Source organism: Panonychus citri, unplaced genomic scaffold (genome assembly GCF_014898815.1).
Source record: "Panonychus citri isolate SS breed McGregor unplaced genomic scaffold, ASM1489881v1 Contig00108, whole genome shotgun sequence".
Taxonomy (NCBI): domain Eukaryota; kingdom Metazoa; phylum Arthropoda; class Arachnida; order Trombidiformes; family Tetranychidae; genus Panonychus; species Panonychus citri.
In genome coordinates this window covers 94,830-117,846 of record NW_026515513.1, presented here as the reverse complement: position 1 = coordinate 117,846, position 23,017 = coordinate 94,830, and the positions used below count along the sequence as shown (strand labels likewise).

The window sequence follows — 23,017 nt, the reverse complement described above, 5'->3', positions numbered from 1 at the left end:
ACTCCAACAAAAGCAAAGGCACCAAAATCTCAGAGAATCTCTATGAAAAAGCTCCCACTCCAAAAATCTTCGGATCCATTGAAGAGATTCACGGCTAACTAATCTAAGGGTAGAATATTAATCAACTAATGAACTTCATGAACTAAAGGTTTCCATGAGATTCCTGATTAATTCACCAGCAATCAAACCAACAAAAAAAAGAGATCACAATTAAATAAGAATGAAAAATTGATCCAATAAAAAGAAAGTCCATTGAAAGCCCAACGGGGGCTAATTCATGGATTCAACCAAAACTCACTGAATCATATTTACAAAACTTCTTATCAACTGAACTGAACTCTAAGCTAATATACAAACAATCAAATAACAGTAATAAAGAACAATAATTGATCAGTTAATTAGAAATGAAAAGAACTTGTTTTTTTTTTAAAGAAAAGAATAGTTTGCAAAACGAACCACCAGAGGATCTGCATTCGAATTTCGATGTGGAGCGCCATCTTGCGGCATTTTCGAATTAAAATGTTGCTTAGATGTAAAGAGAGACAGAGAGAGTGAATGTTTGAGTGTGTAAGTGTGTGTTTATGATGAATATTATTAATTTTAATTTGTTAAACTGATTAGTTAATTGAGCTAATTTACCGAAGATGACCATTATAGTCTTCTTGATAGATACCAGTGCCTCCATGAACCAGCGGACTTACATGGGCGCCAGGCCAACCCTTTTAGATGTCGCAAAGGATAGTGTTGAGAAATTTCTTAAGGTTGGCTATACTTTCTCTCTCTCTTTTTTTTTCTATTCTCTTTCTTTTTCTATCCTCTTTCCTATCTCTTTCTTGTCTTTCTCTTCTTCGCCTTCTTTTACTATTACTTTTCTTCTTATTACTTTTTCTCTTTTTTAACCTCTTTTAATGGGATCTTGTAATTTGTCTTTCTTTTATTAACTTGGAAATGTTTCTTTTTCTTTTCTCTTTTCTGTTCAGATCCGACAAAGAGACGCTGCCAGTCGTCAAGATCGATACATGTTACTAACATTCGATGAGTATCCATGTAATATTAAGGCTGGTTGGAAGGAGAATCATAATGTTTTCATGAATGAATTAAAAAACTTGACGGCAAGTGGAATGACTTTATTAGGACCTGCTATTAAAAACTGTTTCGATTTGTTAAATTTAAACCGTATGCAAACTGGTATTGATACGTATGGTCAAGGGCGATCTCCTTTTTTTCTTGAGTCTTCTATCATTATCGCCATTACTGACGGTGGAAAGTTAACCAGTGGAGCTGGTGTTCAGGAGGAATTAAATCTCCCCATGAACTGTAACATGCCAGGAGCAGAGCTTACCAAGGAACCATTTAGATGGGATCAGCGTTTATATGCATTAGTCCTTAGGTTAACTGGTACTCCGCCGACAGATCATTTATCCAATGGACCTCCAGGAATGGTTCCAAGTGATCACTCTTCGATTGATGCGATGTGTGAAGTTACTGGCGGTCGATCATATTCAATATCATCTCAAAGATCTTTAATGCAGTGTCTTGAATCGGTTGTACAAAAAATTCAAGGAGGTGTAGTTATTCAATTCGAAAAGTTTGGTCCCGATCCGCCGCCCATTAATCAGGACGATAATAGTGATGAAACAAGTCAAGAGTTATCCAAAATGAAAGAATCGGCTGTTACAAATGAATTAATTGGAAATTTTAAAAACTCAAACTCTAACAATCAAGTTTTTAATTCATCCAATAACTCAACAAGCTCACAAGCAACAAATAAATCTCCATGGCATTCCACTCGTAAGCTCATTTATGTCCACAGATCAGCTCAAAGAGGTTATTCTACAGGTTTCTGGCCTATACCCGAATCGTTTTGGCCTGATCTCAATGCGCCTTCCCTTCCTCCTCGAAGTTGTCATCCCGTTATCAAGTTTACCTGTTCCTCAAGTGACCCAATGGTGATAGATAATTTACCTTTTGACAAATATGAACTGGAAACAAGCCCATTGACTCAGTACATTTTATCTAGGAAACAACCACATTCAGCTTGGCAATGTTTTGTACCCAATAGTCATAAAAGTAGCGATCATCCTTTAGGTCATCCTTTTGGTTATCTTAAGGCCAGTACCAATCTGAGCTGTGTTAATCTATTTGTTTTACCTTATAATTATCCCGTCATCTTACCGTTACTCGATGAACTGTTTAAGATACACCATGTTAAGCCAACCCGAGAGTGGAAATCACAGTTTGAAGCTTACTTAAAAAATATTCCTCTCTATTATGCTGGCCCTTTAAAACGGGCCTTACAAAAGATGGGAGGCCCAAATCTAGTTCCAGATAATATGGAGAATTGTTTAAGTTATTCTGTTCTAAATCTACTGAAAAGATTGAAAAATCAAGCAAAAGTTGAATTTGATAAACTGATTGCCACCGTTGGAACAGGTAAACCAGTTACACCGACAACAATTAAAGTGCCCAACATTTCATCAAAAAAGATATCAGATATCATAAACTCTGATCCATGTTTAAAAAGTCGCATGAACGGATTACGTGTTGAAATTAGCGATTTTAATACCTTCTCCATGAGAATAAGAGATAAAACAAGAGAGGCTAAACCTCAGTGTTATCGAAATCCCTATGATATCAATAGACATCAAATAATTGATCAAATCCACCGAATGCGTAACAATTTCCTCCAACCTTTAAGGTTAATCAAATTTCTCGACGAAGATCAAATGCACAGTTTACCCGTTAGTCAAATGGGAAATTACCAAGAGTATTTAAAACGAATGCCTAATCCATTAAGAGAATTGGAATCAGCACCAGTTCGTCAACATATGTTCGGTAATCCATTCAAAATTGACAAAGGTCGAGCACTTGGAATGATCGATGAAGCAGATATCGATTTAGTTGGACATTCAGGAAATTCACCAGTTCGATCTCCGAAAAGACCAATCGATTCACCAAATAAACCGGGACCCGCTTCACCTCGTGTTAAACGAAGACCTGGACCATTGTCTAAAGAACTCGCTGTTCAATACATGTAAGATTTCATTATATTTAATCATTTCAATTTTCTCGCTGTTTAAATGTCTCCCTCTCTCTCTCTCTTTCTCTTTTCTTTTCTCATATTAATCTTCAATACGATGATTTAATCATCTTTAGCTTCTGCTCATTTCTGTCAAACAAATTGAAAGAATTAGAAAGGAAATAGTTGAGAATTTGCTTCTTTATATTTTTCTATTGCATTTGTTTTTCCTTCTCATTCTGTCACCAAACTTTACTCCCTTCTGATCTTATATTAGCCTACAGTTCGGATTTGAATAAACCTTTAGGCGCATCCTCGATATTTAATTCAACTTTGCAATCTCTTGGCTAATATTAGTTTACCTTTGATTGAAGTTTCCCTGTTTTCTTAGTAATTTGATCGTAACTAATAGTTATCAGGAAATTTGCTTGTTGAATCATTTTCACAATCAGTTTTTTTATTCAAATGATGTTTCATTTTAATGTTTTTCTTTTTTTTCTCTCCTACAGGTCCAATCATAAATCATTTAGATCTTTATCAACTCCACCAAGTTCGCCTTTACCGTCACCACCTAATTCACCGTCATTGTCTTCTAATGATGTATCTTTATCATCGGCATCTTCATCATCATCAACAACAACATCCACAATTCCATCATCACCTTCATCTTCCTCCACAACAGTGACTCCGCCAAATTCACCATCATCTTTATCATCATCAGTACCAACAACTACCACAATAATACCAACAGTAACAACAACAGCTACAGCAACAACAACAACAACAACTACTACTACAACAACAACCAACACACCTAATAGTAACAGTATCAATAACAATAGTTGTAGCAATAATAATATCAACAATCAAATTGTTCAAAACTCAGATCTTTCAGAAAATGAAATTGTAAATAATGTAGATGATGATTTGAAAATGCCTGATCTTGAGCTGATTGAAATTAACTCGAGCAATGAAACAACAAGTACCCATAATGAAACACCGGGTCGCCTGAAGAATAGCATTGAAAACACCAAAGATATTTCACTGAACAATTCGATCCATAACAATAATCATTCTGACAATTTGTGTAATGGTTTATCAAACTCTTTAAAAAATTCTCGACTCAACAATTTCAAATGGAAAATGTCACCAGAACAAGTCGAACAAAAAAGAGAAGTTTTTCGTCTCGTTCGAAAACCTGGTAAAAGTAAGTGACCTTAATCACCAAAAACCCGTTCATCGTGTTAATCTTAATCAAGAAGAAAACTCTGATTACTAGACAACAATTAACCTTTTGTAACAATTAATCATTGAACATTTTCAACCCTGACTCTTGACCATAAACAAACAATCAATTAGTCGAGTTGCCAAAGAATCAGAGTGTTAATCATACAAAGTGATTGTTGCTATTTAGTCAAAGCTTTTTCGATTATAACTTGTCCAAAGTATTGAGTGTTTTTTAAATCAAATTTAAACCAGATAGTTGATGACAATATCAAACAATCAATTTTGTTTATTTAACAGTAACTGAAGAGCTTTAATCTTTTGAGATGATCAAGATTCCGCTCTATCCCAACTATCCTTTTACACCAAATAGCATCTTAAACTTTTAGCTATTATTTTTATTCTCAATTATTAATCATATTTTTTTCTTGTTTCTATCTTCAGATTTCAAGCCAATTTTAAGTCAACTATCTAATTGTAATGGACCCTTCAGGGATTACCTGGTTAAAGAAATAATCGCGGAAGCAACCAGATTCAAAAGGAAAACCTTAGTTGATGTTGTACAAAAATACGTCACAGAAAATAACGTTTCCACCAGATTAAGATGATTGGAAGATTGTGAGAACATTTAAATATTGTAAATCTGTTCATGTCTACGGTGGAAAGAAAAAAGATTAACACAAAAAATTTATGTACCAAAAAAGGATTACGACAATTTGGTCAATACTTTTACAAAACATGAATTGAGAGATACCAAGGAATTTTCTTTTTTTTTCCTGAATTTCCATGAATTTAATCATGATGAAAAATCTCTCAAAATTCTGTATATATATAAATATAATATACAAAATCTAATCAAATTCATTTTCTCATATCAACGATCGGATTCATTTCATTTGAAGGCAAAAAGAAAAAGAAAATAAAAAGTCATTTGTTTAAATCATTTTGATTGTTTTGTTTGAAGAAACGCGAAATTAATGGTTCAACAAGCTTTATATTAGTTTTCTAACATAAATTTAATATTCTCATATTGTTTAGTTATTATTTTGATACAATCTTGTCAATTAGTTCGGTGGATCACCTGTTTAATCATATTACAATTAATTGTTGAATCAAATAGATTTTAGGATTTTTTAGTTGGTTTGTTTTGTGATAGGAAAAAATGGAAGGTAGAATTAGAAAGGAGAGAAAACAAATTAATACAATTGAAATGAAATCGAATGGACTTTACAATAGGCCTGAGAGTTTTCCACAAAATTAGCTGGTCTAGTAGAGAAGAAGAAAAATTATCTTTATGGTTACTTTCTTATGGTCCAGCAGCCTGTTTACGCAATAGGAAAAAGATTTTCTCCTTAATCCAATCCCGTGAGAATGGGGCATAAGATGATGTAGCTCGCTGGAAAACCAAGCATGAGATGTCCGCTAGATCATCAATAAAATCATATAATTGACTGATGTCATAAGTGATTGACGCTGAATGAGGATTGTTTTGTTTAAGATGTTCCTCAAAAATATGACAAATCCCTTCCATGGCTTCATTGACACTTTCGAAATCAGAATAGGTTCGAGTATCTGGTTTACCTGATTGAATGAGCACAATAGTATGAGACATGATGAAGAACAATTATTAATCGAAAACTAAATTAAACGAAACAGTAGAAACAAAATCAACAATTAAGAAGAAGATGAAAACGCTTTTGATTTCAATTCAATTTTTTCTTTTTTCTTTTATATTCTTTTCTATTCTAACTTTGTCGCCATCTAGCGAATTTTTTCCAAAACAATTTGATAAAATTTTCGTTTTTTAAACAATTGCAATAAATTATTTTCTTCTTGTGAACAAATAGATTTTTAATTCTTTAAAGAGAACAACACAATTATTATTATTGTGTAAATAGAAAGAGGAGAAAATTTTTCGTTTTTTTTTCAGATTTTTGACAATTCCAACGATTGATTTTCGCATCATTACATATAATTATCGTTTCAAGATAAATTCTGTAGATTTATTTCTTTCAATGTATATAAAGGAGTTTTTCTTGGTGAGATTAGATGAAGATATTGAGAACGAAACATATCATTAATTATTCAAAAAAAAACATCTTCAGAGGATCAACATTAAATTTACATTTCTTTCTTTTAGATATGTTACCGTTAATTTTCAGATTCGGATTTTGGATAAGAGAGAGAGAGAGATGGAGAGAGCAAGAAGATAATGGGAGAGAGATGTTTGCTTTTTGTTGCGAGTTAATTGTAGACACTGAGAAAATTAAATCATTTCTTGTTTTCCTATTGCTTTTGTTTGTTGCAGGTTCAGTTTTCATCGATAATCATAATAAGTCATCTGTTGTAATATATTCACAATGATTACAATACATTTCCTCCTTTTCCTTTTCCTGTTTACGCAAACAGGATTAAATTTTGTTGGCCAATTTATTATTATAATTGTTAATTGTATATCTGTATTGTTGTTATAATTATCATTTCTAGAGGTGGTATGGTTTTCCTTGGTATTTGGATTGATGATGAAAAGTTTCTGTTTGTCAGATGCTTTTGTATGAGAGTAGGTTGAGTTTAATTTTTTTTTACAGTTATTGGTTCATCTGTTGACTTTGTTTTCGTTTGATTGAAGAAAATTGTCTTTGATTCTATTTCCATTTTGTGAGATTTTGACTTTCCTTTTGGGTGTTGATGATCGGCTATGTAAATGTGTATTGAGATGAATAATGTTAATTTAATCAATCAATCGGATTCACTTTCATCGAAAGTAATATCAGCATTCTCGAGGAGTCCACGACTCAAAGCGTATTCCAGTAAAGCCAAGTAGCAGAAAACGTATTGTTCTGGCATTTGAATACTATAAGCTCTCTGAGATCGAATCCGTTCAACAATTTCTCTTATATTAATCATTCCAGTGTCTTCCAATTTGTTAATGCTAATGTCTAAAGTGATGAAAGTTCCTGTGAGAAAAAATAAACCCAAAACGGAAAGAGAAGGAAAGAAGAGAGAGAGAGAGAAAATCAATCAATACATAATGGAAAACAATTTATAACCATCAAATGAGAATCTAATTAACTGTTAGGATGGGAGTTAACTAATATCTTTAACGGTTTCCAAAGAAGAACAAATTTTAAAAAGATTGATTTATTTACCAGTTCTACCAATTCCAGCACTACAGTGGACAACAATGGGTGGACCTAATTGGTGACCAGTCCAAGATTCACCGAGTTCGGTTAAACCTTTTGCTTGTTCTTCTCTCACTTTATTACGAAAATGAAGCATAGCATAGGCCGAATGTGGAACTCCATAGTCAGGCCAACTTAAAAACTGCATGTGGGTCACTTTCCTAGTTTGTTGGGTCTTCAAAGAGGAAACAAAAAAAAATATATCATATGAGAAAAACATTTTGGTAATTAATCAGATGGAACATTTAGTTAACAACAATAATTACCTCCAGATTGACCAGAGTTAATCTAGATATGTTATAATCTGTAAAATATTGAACATCATTATTTGTTATACGAAAAGGTTTCAATTCATTGGATTCGTTAATTTCCAATGGCCAATATTGGCCACATTTAACTTTTCCTCTTTCAACGGTTCGAGTTGTCATCACAATTAGTAAAACTTGTTGTTCCCAAATCATTTTCCAAAAATCTGTATATGTTTTTGGCAACGGTCCTTGAGTTGAGATAAATGCATTCTTTTGTTTATAACCATCAACATAATTAGCATTGATATAATCTGAAGTAGGATCATGAATATCGATTTCATTGTCGGAGGATAAGGTTGTTGTCAATTGAACGCGACTATGATCATAACAAAGTACATCAGTGTAACGATTTTTAACTTGATTAGAACGTAATCTTGAATAATCAAAAGTTCCATCGGGTATTTTCATTTTGATTTCATTATATTCTTCACATAAACCTTTACGTCCTTTTGTCTTTAAATAGGAAATAAATTCTTCTAAGGTCATTCCTTTTGATTTAGGTGAATTGTTGTCACTGTTGTCACTGACATTATTAGAATCATCTTCATTATTAGATTTGTTTTGATTATTATTTGGCATCACAATGTTTTCTGGTTTAGGTTTATTAACACCATTACGACCATCTCGACGGTTTGAGTTATTATCATCCTTGTTTGGTGTATTTAAACGATGAGAAGATGATGATGTATCTACAATGGGTGAATCACCCATCCATGAGGATCTTAATTTATCTTCATCTTCACTGGCATTACTGTTTAATTCATTGGAGTCTGATTTACTTAAAGCACTGTTGTTACTGCTCTCAATTAATCCATTGGTGAGAGCATTAGATGTACACAATGGATACTTTTGACTGGCTAAATCGTGTAGATCGTTGATTATTTTAGGTTGAAGGGTTCGACAATGGTTTAACCAAGCTAAATGATCAACAGCCGATTCAATTGGTAAACATGAAGATGGGATATGATCAGAAAGTTGATGCATATTTATCATAAATACACGATCACGAAGTTTCTCTCTAACAAAAAGACGTAATATCCCAAATGGAGCTTTAAACCATAAAGGTGCAGTCACAATTAAAACTTTTTTCAATCGGGCCGGATAAGCACCTTTCAAGAGACCTAATATTTTTTGACTCAGTTCATAATCAAAATTGGCATAACGAGAGTGAGACATATTGTAGATAAATATAATTCCATTTCGCTGGGTTTCAATATCTTCCAGAGCAATATCAAGTTGATAGACGACTCCTTGTAATGTTATTTGGTGTGAGGTTAAATCTGGTAAATGTTTACAAGCGGTGAACATGGCAATGGCCGCTCCGTTATTATCTCTTTTGGGCTAAAATTTTAGAGAGAGAGAGAGAGAATCGATTAATATAAATATTTGTTGAGAAAAGAAAATATTACTTACAAGAATGGTGAATTTACCACTCTCTAGTTCTGATTTAAGTGGTTCTTTGTCAGGATCAAAATTGGTTAAACCTTCACGAAAACGAGTCGATTCATGGGCGTCGTATAGAGCAAGTGATCTGTTCAAATCAAATTTACGAGCCATCAAAAATTTTAAAGCTGTACTGGGTGACATTGGGTTGGCATCATGTTGCGATCGAAGATCATTAATAATCCGCTGAAACTCTTTGGCTACCTGTTGATGTTACACAGGGAAGAGAGAAAGAAATACAATGAGAGAAGAGAAAATGTTGACATTTTGATGAGAGAAAAAAGAAAAAAAGAAGCAACAATGTCGTGTAAATGTGAAGAAAAAGAAAATTGAAGAAACAATTAGATAATCAGAAAAAAAGAAAGGAAAGAAAACAAATGTTTCCTTTTCTTCTTCTTTCTCTTTATCTCTCTCTCTCTCCTTGTTAAGATGAAAGATACACCATGATGATTACCATTATAATATAATGATCACTGAAAACATCGTCAACGGAACATCATATTTCCAAAACAATTAGAAAACCAAGTGAACCTCAAAGAAAAGAGGCAAACAAGAGTAACAAAAAAAAAGATTCACACTACATTCACAAAACACTATTATTATTACTATCAACAGTGAATATAAACATTACCAGGAGAGAGAGAAAGAGTGAGAGAGAAAATTAAATTTGTTCCCTTCTAATAATTAACAGAAAAAGAAAACACAATTACCTGTTCTTCCTCTTTAGTTAAATAGTCCATTTTTAGGGTTGATCTTGTCTTTCTTTTTTCTTCCTGTCCTTTGAAAAAAGAGAGCGAGAGAGATGAAGATTCAGCGAGTTGAATTGAACACAATTAAATTGAAACTAAAATCTCAGGGTGTAGTCAACAATTAACAAGATTTTCATTCTTGACATGAAAAAACAGAGAGACCGAGAGAGTGTCGCCTATAAGAGTTGCTAAGAAACTATTTGGTTCCAGCTGAGAGCGAATTCAAATGAGGCGCCAAAACTTTTTAATCCGAAAAAAAAATTAATCAAAACTTACGATTTCTCATCTAATCACAATTAACTGATTTCTCTTAAATTTAATCGAATATGTTTTTCTTTTAATAAACTTGAGAGATACTTGAAATTTAACAGATACTTTGTTAGTAAACTTATTGTTTTGTTTATTTATTTTTGTCGTTTTTGAGTATCAACATTGAAAATAAGACAATTAAACTAATTGTGAATACAATTTAATTGATTGTTATTAATTGAATCGTGGAGAAAAAAATGAATCAAGAAATTAATTCCATCCCCAGTTATCAGAGTGACCACCCCATCCACCCCATTGTTTGTCATTCCAACCCCAATGATGAACCTAAATGATTAACAATTAAGCGAAGAGAAAAAGAAAATTTATTAATTGAGATAATTGTTTGTTATTAATCAATGATAATCAATCAATTATCTTTGTTAAGACCTAAGGTTAAATGTATCACTTTGGTTAAAAGTTTAACAATCAACGACCATTTAAATGTTGATTCAATTATTTTGATTGAGATAATTAAAATTTTCGGATAAGTGTTAACAACGATCATTAATCATTTAAGTTCATTAAATATGAACAACAATGATTAACAAAAGGTTGACAATGTAACATAATAATAACCATCAAAGTAAATTAAATGGTAACAATTAAACTCAATCATCTCAAGACAAAATTAAAGGTAACAATTAATTTAAATTGTGAAATTTACCTTATGATGAACTGGAATGTGAAATGGGACAAATTTAATTTCCTCTTTCTTTTTCTCACACCAACAATCTGAAAGAAAGAAAAGAATCAAAATGATTAACTTAATCAATACGAATTGAAACAATCAAATTAAACTTGATTATGGTACAAATAGTAAATTTAATCCACTTGATTGAAGACCAAACAATTAGTAACAATTACCTTCACCACCACCACGACCACCGCCTTGGAGGATAATATTATCACCGCCTTTGTCCCCAGCGGACACAAAATTGATCAAAATAACAACAATTAACAGAGTTAATTGTAAACATGTTGAATAATCAAGTTTCATTGTGATGGGCAAACAATTTAACACTAATTTAAACAATTTAAACGTTTACTGTTGATTGGAAATTGAATTTATCCTGAAAGATCAATTCAATCATCTACTTATATACAATTTGTTTTCTTGTTGATTAGTTACAATTAAGAGAAACAAAATTGTTAACAATTCTAATCATTATGATTAGTATAACAATTTATCACCTCCTCTTTTATTTTATTCAATCAAAAATTATTTAGTAAGTTTCAATAGTTGAATTAATTGTTATCGTTAAGTGTTAATCATGAAGAAACTGAATGTGATTTAAATTTTCTGGAGCTTGAAAACTTAACAACAATCAACTGATTTTAATTGTTGTTCATCCGGAGACTGGAACAGGGAATCATCAAGTCTAAATTTATTATCTTACTTTAAATAATAATAATAATAATCAATCAGAACGATAATTGTAATCAACAATTAATTTTGAGTAGAAAATTTTTCTAAATCAAATATTATGTCAACAACGTTTCTAATTAAACATTAGTTAATTATTTTAACAATTTGTCAGGTCAGATAAGTGAAACCTAATTGATTTACTTGAATTGATTCACCTTTAATTGTTGAAAATTAACAAATTAACAAATTCATTCAAGCCAACTTGTTATCATCACCAACCAAATCAATTTATATTCATCTTAATTGCCAATCAATTTTTATTGTTATTGTTTTAACAAGTTTATCACTTAATTTAGTTATAATAACATGGTACAAATTAACAATTAAATTAGTAATTAAAAGTGCAAGTAACAATCTAAATGGATAATTTAATCAAGGTTTAATTATTAGTAATCTCGTTGTTACAATTAATATTGACTTTGTCAATTTCTTTTAATTGTTTGAGCGGAATTTTTTTCTATACAAACAATTAACTTGATTGTTACTCTATTTGTGAATTTTAAATTTCAATTTAAAACTTGATTAGCAATTAAATTAATCACAGACTGAGAAACCGATGGTTTACATTTTTTTTTACTCTCCACCTCTACAATTTAGCTATTAAATATATGGTAGATTAATCATTGATATGGTTGAGTTAATTGTGAGTGAATTAAGTGATCATCATGCAACAATCAGTCAGGTTCGTTAAAAATAATAATTTAACTGTTCAAATTGTTGATTAGTTGTGATTAAGATCATTGACATTTGATCAACAGTTTTATCGAAATGTATTTATATCAATTGAAGGAAAATTTGATTAGTACAATTTAATTATATATTCCAATTTAATTATACTAATCAAGTTGACTATTGATTATCGGGAAAAAGTAATTGTAATCATTTACACGATAATTTGTTTAGTTGAAAACAGTACAAATTAAATTGTTATCGTTAGTTTTTCAGAGATTTTCAATTAATCACCAAAGAATCAGATTAACAATCAACTGATCAAACTAATTGAAGATTATCTTGTTCGATGTTGATTATTGTTGTTGATGATTTAAGTCGATTGAAAATCTGATTGATTTTTATCGATTTAATTATAATTCAATTTGTTTTCGATAAAATCAAATGAATATTTTATAGTAGGGATAAGATAAATTGTTTAATCTGATAAAATGATGAGGTTTCAAGATTAAAATTTATCATCAGATCAAGAGTGAAAATTTAATCTAATGGACAACACACAAATTAAATCAGAAACATTAATCCATAGGATGGACAAAGGATAAGCAATGATGATCTAGAAACATTTCAAAATAATTAGCTTAGACTCTCTTTCTTTTTTAACTACTCAGATGATTAGTTGATGATCAACATGAAAATTAGACTTGTTGAGTTGATCACTTTTTAGCGTTGACAATTTGAACGAAATCTTTTTTCAAAGAAGCTCCACCAACAAGGAAACCATCAATGTCTCCTTCTTTTGCCAACTCTTTACAATTACCAGCGGTAACTGAACCACCGTAAATGATTCGGGTGGCAGCTGAAACTTCAGCGGAAACTTTTTCCTTCAACCATTGTCTAAGCTGAGCATGAACTTCTTGAGCTTGAGCTGGTGAAGCTGTTTTACCAGTTCCAATGGCCCAAACAGGCTCGTAGGCGATCACAACACGACTCCAATCTTTAACGTTTTCTGTAATACGATTAGGGGAAAAGAGGATTGAAGCAATTTGATTATGAGCAAAATGTTTAGTTCAATTTGTCTCCAATTTATTACTTACTGGAAATGGCGGACATTTGAGCGAAAACAACATCGGTTGTTTTACCGGCTTCTCTTTCCTCCAATAATTCACCAATACAAGCAATTACTGAAAGTCCTTCATCTAGAGCATGTCCAACCTTCTCACCAATCAACTGATCGAAATGATAAATGAATGAAAGAATATTAGAATTTAGATGAAAATGAGAAAATTGATTGATTCAATTGATCTAAATTAATCATTATAAGACCTATGAAATAGTATCCAAGGGCGTAGGAAATTATTGGTCATTCATTGAGAGTAAAATTGGCTAGAGTTACCAATCATGGTGACCATCAATTATTGACAATTAAATGTATACAAATCGATAAATAAATTAAACTAACCTCATCTTTTTCACCGAAAACATTTCTTCTTTCAGAATGTCCAAGAATCACCCATTTAAGGCCAATATCTTTAATCATTGCTGGACTAATCTCACCAGTAAATGCTCCTGATTTAACCTTGTAGCAATTTTGAGCAGCAAGGGAAACATTGGCTGGTAAAACAGTTTTAGCATATTCCAAGTAAATTGCTGGAGCACCACAGACAATTTCTGAAAATTAAAACAAAATACAAAAAATAGCAAAAAAAAGGTTAAAAAACCAACAGAATTAAATTTAAACCAATTGATTACTCACCAACTTCCGAATCCAAAGGCTCACCCAAGAAATTAGCAATCTCACTAATCATTGCCTTGGATCCATTCATCTTCCAATTACCACCGACAAAAAACTTTCGACCCATGATCACTTGTAATTATTTAATTAAATTGCAGCGAAAAAATAAATCAAATTGATTAAAAAATAACGAGACAATCAAATGACAATCAAAGGGATTTTTATTAAACCCTTAAGGTAGGCATTAAACCTAGATGATCTCGTGGTTTCCCATATGGGTTAACCTGATCACCTCCCATGGCGGACTGCCATCTAGGGTTACAGAAAAATTATATCGTTTTTACAAATTAAATTGTGAGTATTTATAATTTCATTCATAATATTAATAATAATAGAAATTTTTTTCTTTTTTTGTTGTTCGTCTTCATTCAATGACCATGACCAATTTAGTTCTTGTTTGGTTATTCCTTTGATGTGATCTTCTTTAGTGAAGACATGAAGAGGCCAGTTTGATTGATTTTCGTTACAGCATAAGAATTTTCGTCTATTATTAATTTTTGGTATTAATTTCATTATTTCTTTTGGTATTGTCGTCTTTTTGTTTATTTCTGGTATGAATAAGTTGAGAAAGTCGTTTTCCATTTTCCAAGCATCATTCCTTATTATTTGTATTTTTTCATTGATTAGATTTGTTAATTCGATTCTTGTTATCCAATTTGATCGATGAATTTTTGCATTTTGGTTTGATGTGTAGTTTTTTATCCATTTTTTGAAGCAAAATGTCCAACTTTTTAGATTATTTGAGCATATTATTGCGAGTATATCGATGTTAGATCTTGAGTATTTTAATGTTGATAATGAGTTGAAGATTGTGTCAATTGGTAGGTGATTTAAGTATTTTTGTTGGAGTGTTGTGATTATTGCTTCCATTGCACGTATAAGGGTAACTTGTTGAGTGGGATGTCGATAAACTTTAACATTAGCAATAATAATATTATTATTATCTATTGTTATATTTAACCATTGATTTATATTTGAGATTTTTATCTCCATGGTACATTTACAATCCTTGATGATTTGTTGTTTCCATTGAACGGCTTCTGAATGATATGGAATTTTTAATATTTTATATTTTGGCAATTGATGGTTTTTGTCTTTTATCAGGTCCCATTTTTCTTCGGTGATGATGTAATGCAAGAAATCATGTAATAATTTGTCCAATATTGAGTTGGCTCTAAATTTAAGTAAATTTGACCATCGACCACTTCCCCTTGTCCCCATGAGATTCATTGTTGTCTTGTGTATTATTTGTTGAAGTCTAGAGTAATTAAGAGCAATATTATTAGAGATGGCAAATGAAAATCCAATACGGTAAAGTTTTGGATTTATTATTGATTCCAATAATAATTTTCTTAATTGGCATGGGAGGTAGGGTATTAATTTTCTTGATTTGACGAATTGTGATTCTGTTGAGTTGATTGCTTGTCTGATTATTTGTTCACTTGTTTTTGCTTTGAACGGCATGTTCACTGATATTCCAACTAATTCAAATGTATGATCATTTTTGTTTATTAATTTGGTTTTTTGAGCGTTAATTTTTAAGTTTATCTTTTCCATCTCTTTTTCAATTTGGTTTAAAGTTGATTGTTTTTCTTTTTTATGTTTTCCAATTATCGGGATGCAAATATCATCAGCAAAGCATCTAATTTTTATGTCTTTTCCCTTTAATTGTCTAACTGCTATATCCAATGATAGGTTAAATAGAAGAGGTGAGCATGATGTTCCTTGCATAAGAGCTGTTGATTCTTTGCAATAAAGAATTTTATTATTAATATTAATTCTTAGCCATCGTTCTCCGCAAAAAGATGTTAATATTTTTGCCAATTGTGGTTGGGTTTTTTCCAGTTGTATTAGTGCAAGTGATGGATCAACTTCATCGAAGGCTTTTGATAAGTCGATTTGTAGATATTGATTAGTTTTTTCTTGTATTGAGTCTAACCAGAACTTTTGTCTTGATTGGTTTACCAAGAATCCATATTGAGTATTTGGTGATAAGATGTTGTCAATGATTGATTGTAAACGATTTGCTAGTATTTTATCAATTATTCTGAATAGAAAGTTTGGGCTTTTTACCATACGTGCAGTTTTACCGTCCGGTTTCGGTACGAATCCAACACCTAGTATTCTTATACAACTTGGAATGTGGTTAAATTTCATTATTTCGTCAATGATATTAATAATAATATTTGTGTTGTTTTTTGTAAATCTTTCCCATGATTTCCATGTGAAGTCGTCAGCATCGAAGCTTGATGTTTTCTTTCCTTTGGTACACCATTTTTTGATTTCAATTTTTTCTTCTTTGGTTAGGCCTTGTGATGTTCGTTTTTTTGGTGGATCTTTAAAGTTTGGTTTGTTTGTTGAGAAGTTTTTCAGATGATTATCAATTGAGTTTTTAAATGATATTATTTCTTCTTCATCTGAGCAGTTTAGTATGATTCGTTCTTTTGTTCTTAATTTTTTGTTGATAAATTTCCAAATTTTTTTCGAGTTTCCCAGTAAGTGATAATAGTTTGTTGGTGTTCGAGCTTTTGAGAGTTTATGATTGATTCTTGATTCAATTGCTGCGAGTGTAACACTAATATTATTATTAATATTATTTTTTTGATTTTTTTCCTCAGGTTGTTTCTTTTTCGAAGGAGATTTCTGAGACCATTTGATAATTTAGAAGTTGGTACTTGTATCCATTGGCCATTTTTGTTTGGAAATTTCATAATCTTGTTACAATTTCGAATGATTGAACTTTCTTTTGTTAATATTTCATCTTCCATTGGTTCAATTCGACAGTTCCAATTATTTATTTTGATTACTCTTCTGTTTTGGTGGAGTTTTTTCATTTTTTCCATTTGGATATCACAATTTGCTATTAGTAATGAATGATCTTTTTTACCCATGTTGATTACATCATATTTTTTACTTTTGATTGATTTTGATATTAGAATTGCATCTATCCAACTACCTTTACCTCTCGTGAATGTTGGTTTATCTGGTGATGGTTCTATTGCTGAGGTCCAATTCTTGAATAGAAATTGTGGTGTATTAGTACTTGAATCATTAATTGGTGACCATAATTTATCTTGATGGTTGAAGTCGGCACATATTATTTTGTTGTAATCATTTGAATGTGTATTTATAAATTCTGGCCAAAAAGATTTGTGTTTCTTGTGGTTATAAGATGATGAGATTTGTAATTTATCACCAATAAGAATACAAATAATATTATTATTATTATGTAATTCTTTACCAATGAGGTTTGGTGACAAGGCCAACATTGAGTATTCTGAGAACCAGAAATTTGGGTTATTGCTGTATCGGAGTCTGATTGTTTGTGCGTATTCATTTAATGATAAAATGAAATTTGAATTGGCGATGATTTTATCAATGAGTTCTTGGGCTTCTTTTATGTTACCACAGCAATTATAATGAATTATCGTAGCATTTAGCGTGGAATCCATTGTAGATATGTAGACACTTATCACAGAGTTTATAAGATGGTCTTTTCGTTATCGGCAATTGATTATTATTAATATTAATTGACCATTTGTTTTCTTTTACTTTGGATATGAATTCTTGATCATTGGTGAATATGTGTATTAGGAATGATGAGTCTTTATGTTTCTTTTGAAATATGAATTGGTCATTTGTATCTTCTGATTCTAATTCATTTAGTAGTTGATCTATTAGGTCTTCTTTATTTGATGTAATCACAAGCCATTCCCAATTTGGTATTATTATTAATATATCTTGTGTTTCCAATCCAAGTAGTTCCAATAATATTAATCGTGGAATTGGTTGAATTAAGTGGAGTTGATATCGAGCACTTTTTTGACCTTTAATTGATGAAATTAATTGTGTGTTTACTATTTTTTCAATGATGTTCAATGATTGTTCAGTTGAATATAATATTATTATTTTTTCATACCAAAATTCAATCAGTTTAATTTCTTGTTGATCATCTGAGTTTTTTCTTTTTCTTTTCTTTTCAGGCACAGTTACTTTTTCACTTGGTTGATTTGTTAATTGGATGTTTAGAGAGTCAAAAATTGAGTCAATTGATGTTAAACTATCATTTGATCCCTTTAATTGTTCACTGTTTTTTAACAAGTTTAATATTTTAATTGTGAAGTCTAGATGATTATCAATATTTGCTGGTTCGTCTAACCAATTCACTGTGCACAAATTAATAATATTAATAATTGTTGTTCGAGAAAGATTTAATTTTTTTAGATCAGAAGTTGAAGGATTTGGTTTAATAGCTATTAGTTGTTCAAGAGATGAGACTTCGCTTTTTAAATTTAAATGGTAGTCGCCATTTTGAATAAATTTAAAAAGCCATGAAAACATGATAAACGGAAACGGAAAATGAATTTTTTTTCATGTATTCAGAATCGAATTTTTTAATTTTTAATTCTAAATTGGCTTTAAACGCTACCTGGTGATAAAAAGGTGATGCTGTTCGCGGTTTTTTTCACTTTGTTTTTTGCTTTCATTTGATTTACTTTAAACTCTTGTTTTGATTTTTGTTTTGTGATTTTCATTTTCGTTTTTGTTAATAGTAATAATAATATTATTATTATTAATTATGAAGATTAAGGTTGATTATTGTAGTGGTCCTGATTTTATGGAATTACTAGTTTGTGGTATTTGTCGTAATATTACAACTCGTTCTGTTTTTCATGATGGTGGTAATAATCAAGATTTTTGTCAAGGCTGTTTTTGTGAAGCTTGTGCCATGGCCTGGAGTGTCAACACTTTGAAATTTATTGAGTATAGTGGAAAGACAATCACCAAGTGTCCTAATGAGAAATGTATGATTACTTTTCGACCTCCATACTTTCGTCGACCAGGTATCATCGAGCGAATTATTCATTCTAAAATCATTGTTCGATGTCCAAGATGTGCTATTGAAATGGATGTTAATGAATATGTAACTCATTGTGCTCCATGTAAGCAACGAGTAGCTACTGTTGGTGCTGTTCGGCCGTTTAATATTATTAATAATATTAATATTACTGAGGCTACCCGACCAGTTCTTAATAATATTATTGCTCGAACCAAGTGTCAAGTTTATTCTAATAATGGTAATCAAGCTGCTAATTTTCGTGTTCAAGGTAAAATTAAATTAGCTGTTCGAACTGCTGGTGAGCGAATTGTTTATCATTTTAAGCCTGAGGCGACTATTGATGAGGTGATGAGGATTATTGGTATTTCAAAGAATAAAAATCCTGATGAACTTGATTTGGCTTTATCTATGCATTGGTCAATTCGCCAATTTGAGACTCTTGCTGATTTCTTGGATAAAGTTAATCCCCGAGGTGATCTTAATCTTATTCCTGTTGGAACCAAGTTTGGTGAAGCTTCTTATGAATTACGAGTTGCTGTTTTGAGTCAACATCCACGGCGTCATCGGCCTGAGGAAGGTGAACAATGATCAATATTATTATTATTATTATTATTTGTATCCATTAATATTAGATAATTTGATTGAATTTCTGATTGTGAAGAATTTTGTTTTGAATTTCTGATTGTGAACAGTTTTATTTTGAAAAGATTTTGTTAACAAATAATAATATTACTTGTATTCATTGTTTAAAGAGATGATATCAAAAAAAAAACCTCTGTGAGGAAAAAAAGAAATCTCAATTTGATTATATTTAGAACATTAAATATTGGTAAGAAAATTCTACTTTACTTGCTTCTATTTCAATTTTTTTCATAAATGGTAAGCAAGTAGAGGTAATCGGAAAGTGGCCTTTGATTCCACAGGTAGAGCAGCAAATTTTTTCCTTATTTGATTTTTCTGCACAAAATTTGAATGAATGTGAACCACCACAAAATCGGCATCGGGTTTGATTTGAACAAGAGCCTTTGTAATGTGTTAGTTCATGACAATTTGTGCAATAAGCTATTTCAAAGAAGTCTTTTGCTCTGATTGATGAAAGTCCAGCGTTGATTAAGCCCATTCTTTCTTGAATTAATGATCTTACTGCCGGTGAAACATTCAGGATGATGTCTTTTGAGCCTTTCTGATCAATGAATAATCTATGAACTGAAGTAAATTCATTTCTGAGAAATGGATTCATTGAGATTAATTTGTTTAGAATGGTTTCGGCTGTTGATTCTTTAAATGGAACTCGTTGTATCTTTATCTTTGGTAGTTTGGGTTTAATTTTATCAATTTTGATATTATTAATAATATTAGTAATATTATTAATTGAGTTGTTTAAAGATTCATTATCAAAACAAATGATTTTCACTCCATTTTTTGTTTTGTGAATTCCATTTACCATTTCCAATAATAATTCACCTTCGTTTGTTAAGTTGACTATTTGTTCAAATAAAGCTTCGTGTGAAGAGTCACATGTGAGAATAGCCATTGGTTTCATTAGGTTATTTGTCCATGGTAACCAAGTTGACGGTATTTCCAGTGATTGATTATTATTCAGTCTTTTTGAATTTATATTCTTAATTTCTTGGTCCGATTTTCGTTTATTTGATGTATGCTGTTCCATGTCATTTGCAATTTCAAACTCCAATATTGGTTCTAATATTATTGATGATTGAATAGGATCTATAATAATATTAGATTGTTCATTTAAAGGTGATGGTTGGAAATTTTCAATGATTTCAGGTATTTGTTCAATTATAACTTGTTGGTCTTTGGGTTCAAGATCAGCTTCCATTGCTTTTTTAAATGCACATAACATAAACCATTTGTTGCGACCAATTTTATATGTTTCTCGATGGACCGGGTCAATTAATATGGTAATGTCGTTGATATATTGTTGTTTTTTAGATGTTGGCCAGTTAATTAACTCTTCCCGAAATTGTTCCAATTTGTAATTTTTAAAGAGAGCTAATCGTTTTGTTAGTCGTTCCTCTTGTGGAAGAAGATCATAATCATCAATTGGGTCCATTTTTGTTTTAAGTGAAAATTTAGGATCACTAATAATATTAGTTGTTAATTTTGATGAAAGTATAATCTAAGTTGATTTAATTACACTTTGTACTGTAAATAAAGAAAGAAGATTTGGTAATTTATTAGATTGTGGTTGTTTAATATTAACGGAAGTTCATCTTCCTTACGGAAGTCATGGTATTTGTAGTCAATGTATTTGTAGTCAATGTATTTTTAGTCATTTTTACTATTATTATTATTATTATTTTTAATTACGAACCTTTTAAATGTTGTATCGGGTGTTAAAGTGGCCACAATGTTCACAGGTTTATGAATTTTTTTCAGTTTTAATCACTAATTTCATTTATTTTTAGGAGCACATTGATCACTCAAGGGAAACAGTAAATCTACTCGACAATTTTTTCTATTCTGTTTCCATGGTAACAATTTCTAAGGTGAAAATAGAAAAATTTTGTTCTCATGGTTCAGCTATTCACACATTTTGTTTTCTTTTTGATTTGATTTGGTGTTTTTTTCGTTTAATTATTGATTTAATTTGCAATATTTTCGAAGTTGTTTTATTTTTTGTTCGATTTAAGGTAACTCTTTAACCAAATTCGTTTTGTTTCAAATAAATGATCTGTTTGGTGTTTCTATGTGTTTGATTTGCTTTTTGTTTTCTTCTTCATGTGTAGTTACCATAATGGTGGAAGATTTTGACTCAAGTGATCTGGAAATAGACGAATTGCCGGATTTTAATCGACAATATTTAAATTCACTGGTAGAAGTGATTAGTTCAAAGGCTGGTAATAATTCTGATTACCATAAATATCACCATTACATGTTGGATAAATTTACGGAAACTTGGGCTGATGAGGAAAAAAATGACTACCAGAAAGAAATTGGATTTAAAGAGTTTGCTTGTCCGAGAACATGTAAATTTTGTGGATGTGTCAGAAGGAAGCTCAAAATTCGTACCAAGAAAGTAAAAAGAGTTAAAAGGAAATATTATTTTCTAATCTGTAGATTTTGCAAGAAATCAATATTAATCAATAAGCTCGGATCAAACTTGGCCAAAGTCTTGGAGAAACAGCAACAAAATGAAGCGATAATAAACTCAGGAGCCACAGTAATGCCAAGAAAAAGATCGAAACCTAAACCTAAACCAAAACCTGTTGTCGAAGACAAGCCCGAGGTTGTTCCAGTAATTAAGACGAAAAAGATTGAAAATTTCAACCACGAAGACACATTGAAACAATTAAACTTTTTATTAAAAGGTGGTAATGGTGGTAAAAAGTTAAATATCAATGAACTTCAAAGAAGCAGATTGATGGATCTCTTGATGTAAATAACTTCTTTTGTTATATATTTAAAAATAACTACAATTGTAAATACATGAAAAAGTAAGATTTATAATTTTGAACGGATATTTCAAAACTCATGAAGTAAATACTCGGTCAATCAATTAATAATCAACAAGTGATAATAACTACACACACATAGAAAAATATTCAATCTTTGTAATATCTTCTCTTAAGTGCTCGATATTTTTTAAGCTTATACAAAGCTTCAATCTCTTTGATCACATATTCACCACGTTGGAGACACTTTTCAACCGCTGTTGAATCATTTAAATCCTTATTATTGAGAAATGAACGTTTACATCGATCTCGAAAATGAGTGAAACCCTGAGGCCATTCAATTCCCATATAGAGAAGCTATTGAACAAAATGAAGAAACAAAAAAAAATTAATTCTCTAAATGCTCACAACAGAAAAATTAACATTGACTACTTACTCTTTTGTACAAATCCAGGACCTTCGCTCTTTGTGACATCCTAACAGAAATGAAATTAACAAAAATCAAAGCGAGTGAAACAATTAAAACGTAATTAAATTGTAAACAAAAAAAGATAATTTTTCAAGAATCTAATCATTGTAGTTATAAATTCTGCGTCCAGGTCTCGCCACCAGCGGAGAATCAGTTTAAGTTTTGGTT

The 23,017-nt window shown here is 30.9% G+C and overlaps 7 protein-coding genes across 7 annotated transcripts; 2 read left to right on the top strand and 5 right to left on the bottom strand.

Moving 5' to 3' along the window:
• Positions 1–533: 533 nt before the first annotated feature.
• On the top strand, positions 534–5,183 carry LOC128389555 (integrator complex subunit 6-A-like). Its single transcript, XM_053349161.1, has 4 exons — positions 534–761; positions 981–3,034; positions 3,529–4,226; positions 4,688–5,183. The coding sequence occupies exons 1-4, from the start codon at positions 645–647 to the stop codon at positions 4,849–4,851; spliced, it is 3,033 nt and encodes a 1,010-aa protein (XP_053205136.1). The 5' UTR covers positions 534–644; the 3' UTR covers positions 4,852–5,183.
• Positions 5,184–5,549: 366 nt separating this feature from the next.
• LOC128389522 (enhancer of rudimentary homolog) lies at positions 5,550–5,855 on the bottom strand. Its single transcript, XM_053349124.1, has one exon. The coding sequence runs from the start codon at positions 5,853–5,855 to the stop codon at positions 5,550–5,552; it is 306 nt and encodes a 101-aa protein (XP_053205099.1).
• A 363-nt stretch (positions 5,856–6,218) lies between these two features.
• On the bottom strand, positions 6,219–10,093 carry LOC128389558 (tyrosine-protein phosphatase non-receptor type 9-like). Its single transcript, XM_053349165.1, has 5 exons — positions 9,887–10,093; positions 9,147–9,380; positions 7,692–9,074; positions 7,393–7,600; positions 6,219–7,200 (listed from the first exon to the last, which is right to left on the bottom strand). The coding sequence occupies exons 1-5, from the start codon at positions 9,914–9,916 to the stop codon at positions 6,983–6,985; spliced, it is 2,073 nt and encodes a 690-aa protein (XP_053205140.1). The 5' UTR covers positions 9,917–10,093; the 3' UTR covers positions 6,219–6,982.
• A 2,701-nt stretch (positions 10,094–12,794) lies between these two features.
• On the bottom strand, positions 12,795–14,319 carry LOC128389570 (triosephosphate isomerase-like). The gene is made up of 4 exons (XM_053349180.1): positions 14,086–14,319; positions 13,792–14,000; positions 13,427–13,559; positions 12,795–13,338 (listed from the first exon to the last, which is right to left on the bottom strand). Exons 1-4 carry the CDS (start codon positions 14,189–14,191, stop codon positions 13,046–13,048), a joined length of 741 nt encoding a protein of 246 aa, XP_053205155.1. The 5' UTR covers positions 14,192–14,319; the 3' UTR covers positions 12,795–13,045.
• A 5,423-nt stretch (positions 14,320–19,742) lies between these two features.
• LOC128389562 (uncharacterized) lies at positions 19,743–21,403 on the bottom strand. Its single transcript, XM_053349170.1, has 2 exons — positions 21,300–21,403; positions 19,743–21,130 (listed from the first exon to the last, which is right to left on the bottom strand). Exon 2 carries the CDS (start codon positions 21,036–21,038, stop codon positions 19,776–19,778), a length of 1,263 nt encoding a protein of 420 aa, XP_053205145.1. The 5' UTR covers positions 21,039–21,130; positions 21,300–21,403; the 3' UTR covers positions 19,743–19,775.
• A 54-nt stretch (positions 21,404–21,457) lies between these two features.
• On the top strand, positions 21,458–22,444 carry LOC128389572 (uncharacterized). Its single transcript, XM_053349182.1, has 2 exons — positions 21,458–21,618; positions 21,715–22,444. Exon 2 carries the CDS (start codon positions 21,723–21,725, stop codon positions 22,365–22,367), a length of 645 nt encoding a protein of 214 aa, XP_053205157.1. The 5' UTR covers positions 21,458–21,618; positions 21,715–21,722; the 3' UTR covers positions 22,368–22,444.
• LOC128389576 (LYR motif-containing protein 5A-like) lies at positions 22,269–23,008 on the bottom strand. Its single transcript, XM_053349187.1, has 2 exons — positions 22,817–23,008; positions 22,269–22,737 (listed from the first exon to the last, which is right to left on the bottom strand). Exons 1-2 carry the CDS (start codon positions 22,853–22,855, stop codon positions 22,531–22,533), a joined length of 246 nt encoding a protein of 81 aa, XP_053205162.1. The 5' UTR covers positions 22,856–23,008; the 3' UTR covers positions 22,269–22,530.
• Between the last annotated feature and the right edge of the window lie 9 nt (positions 23,009–23,017).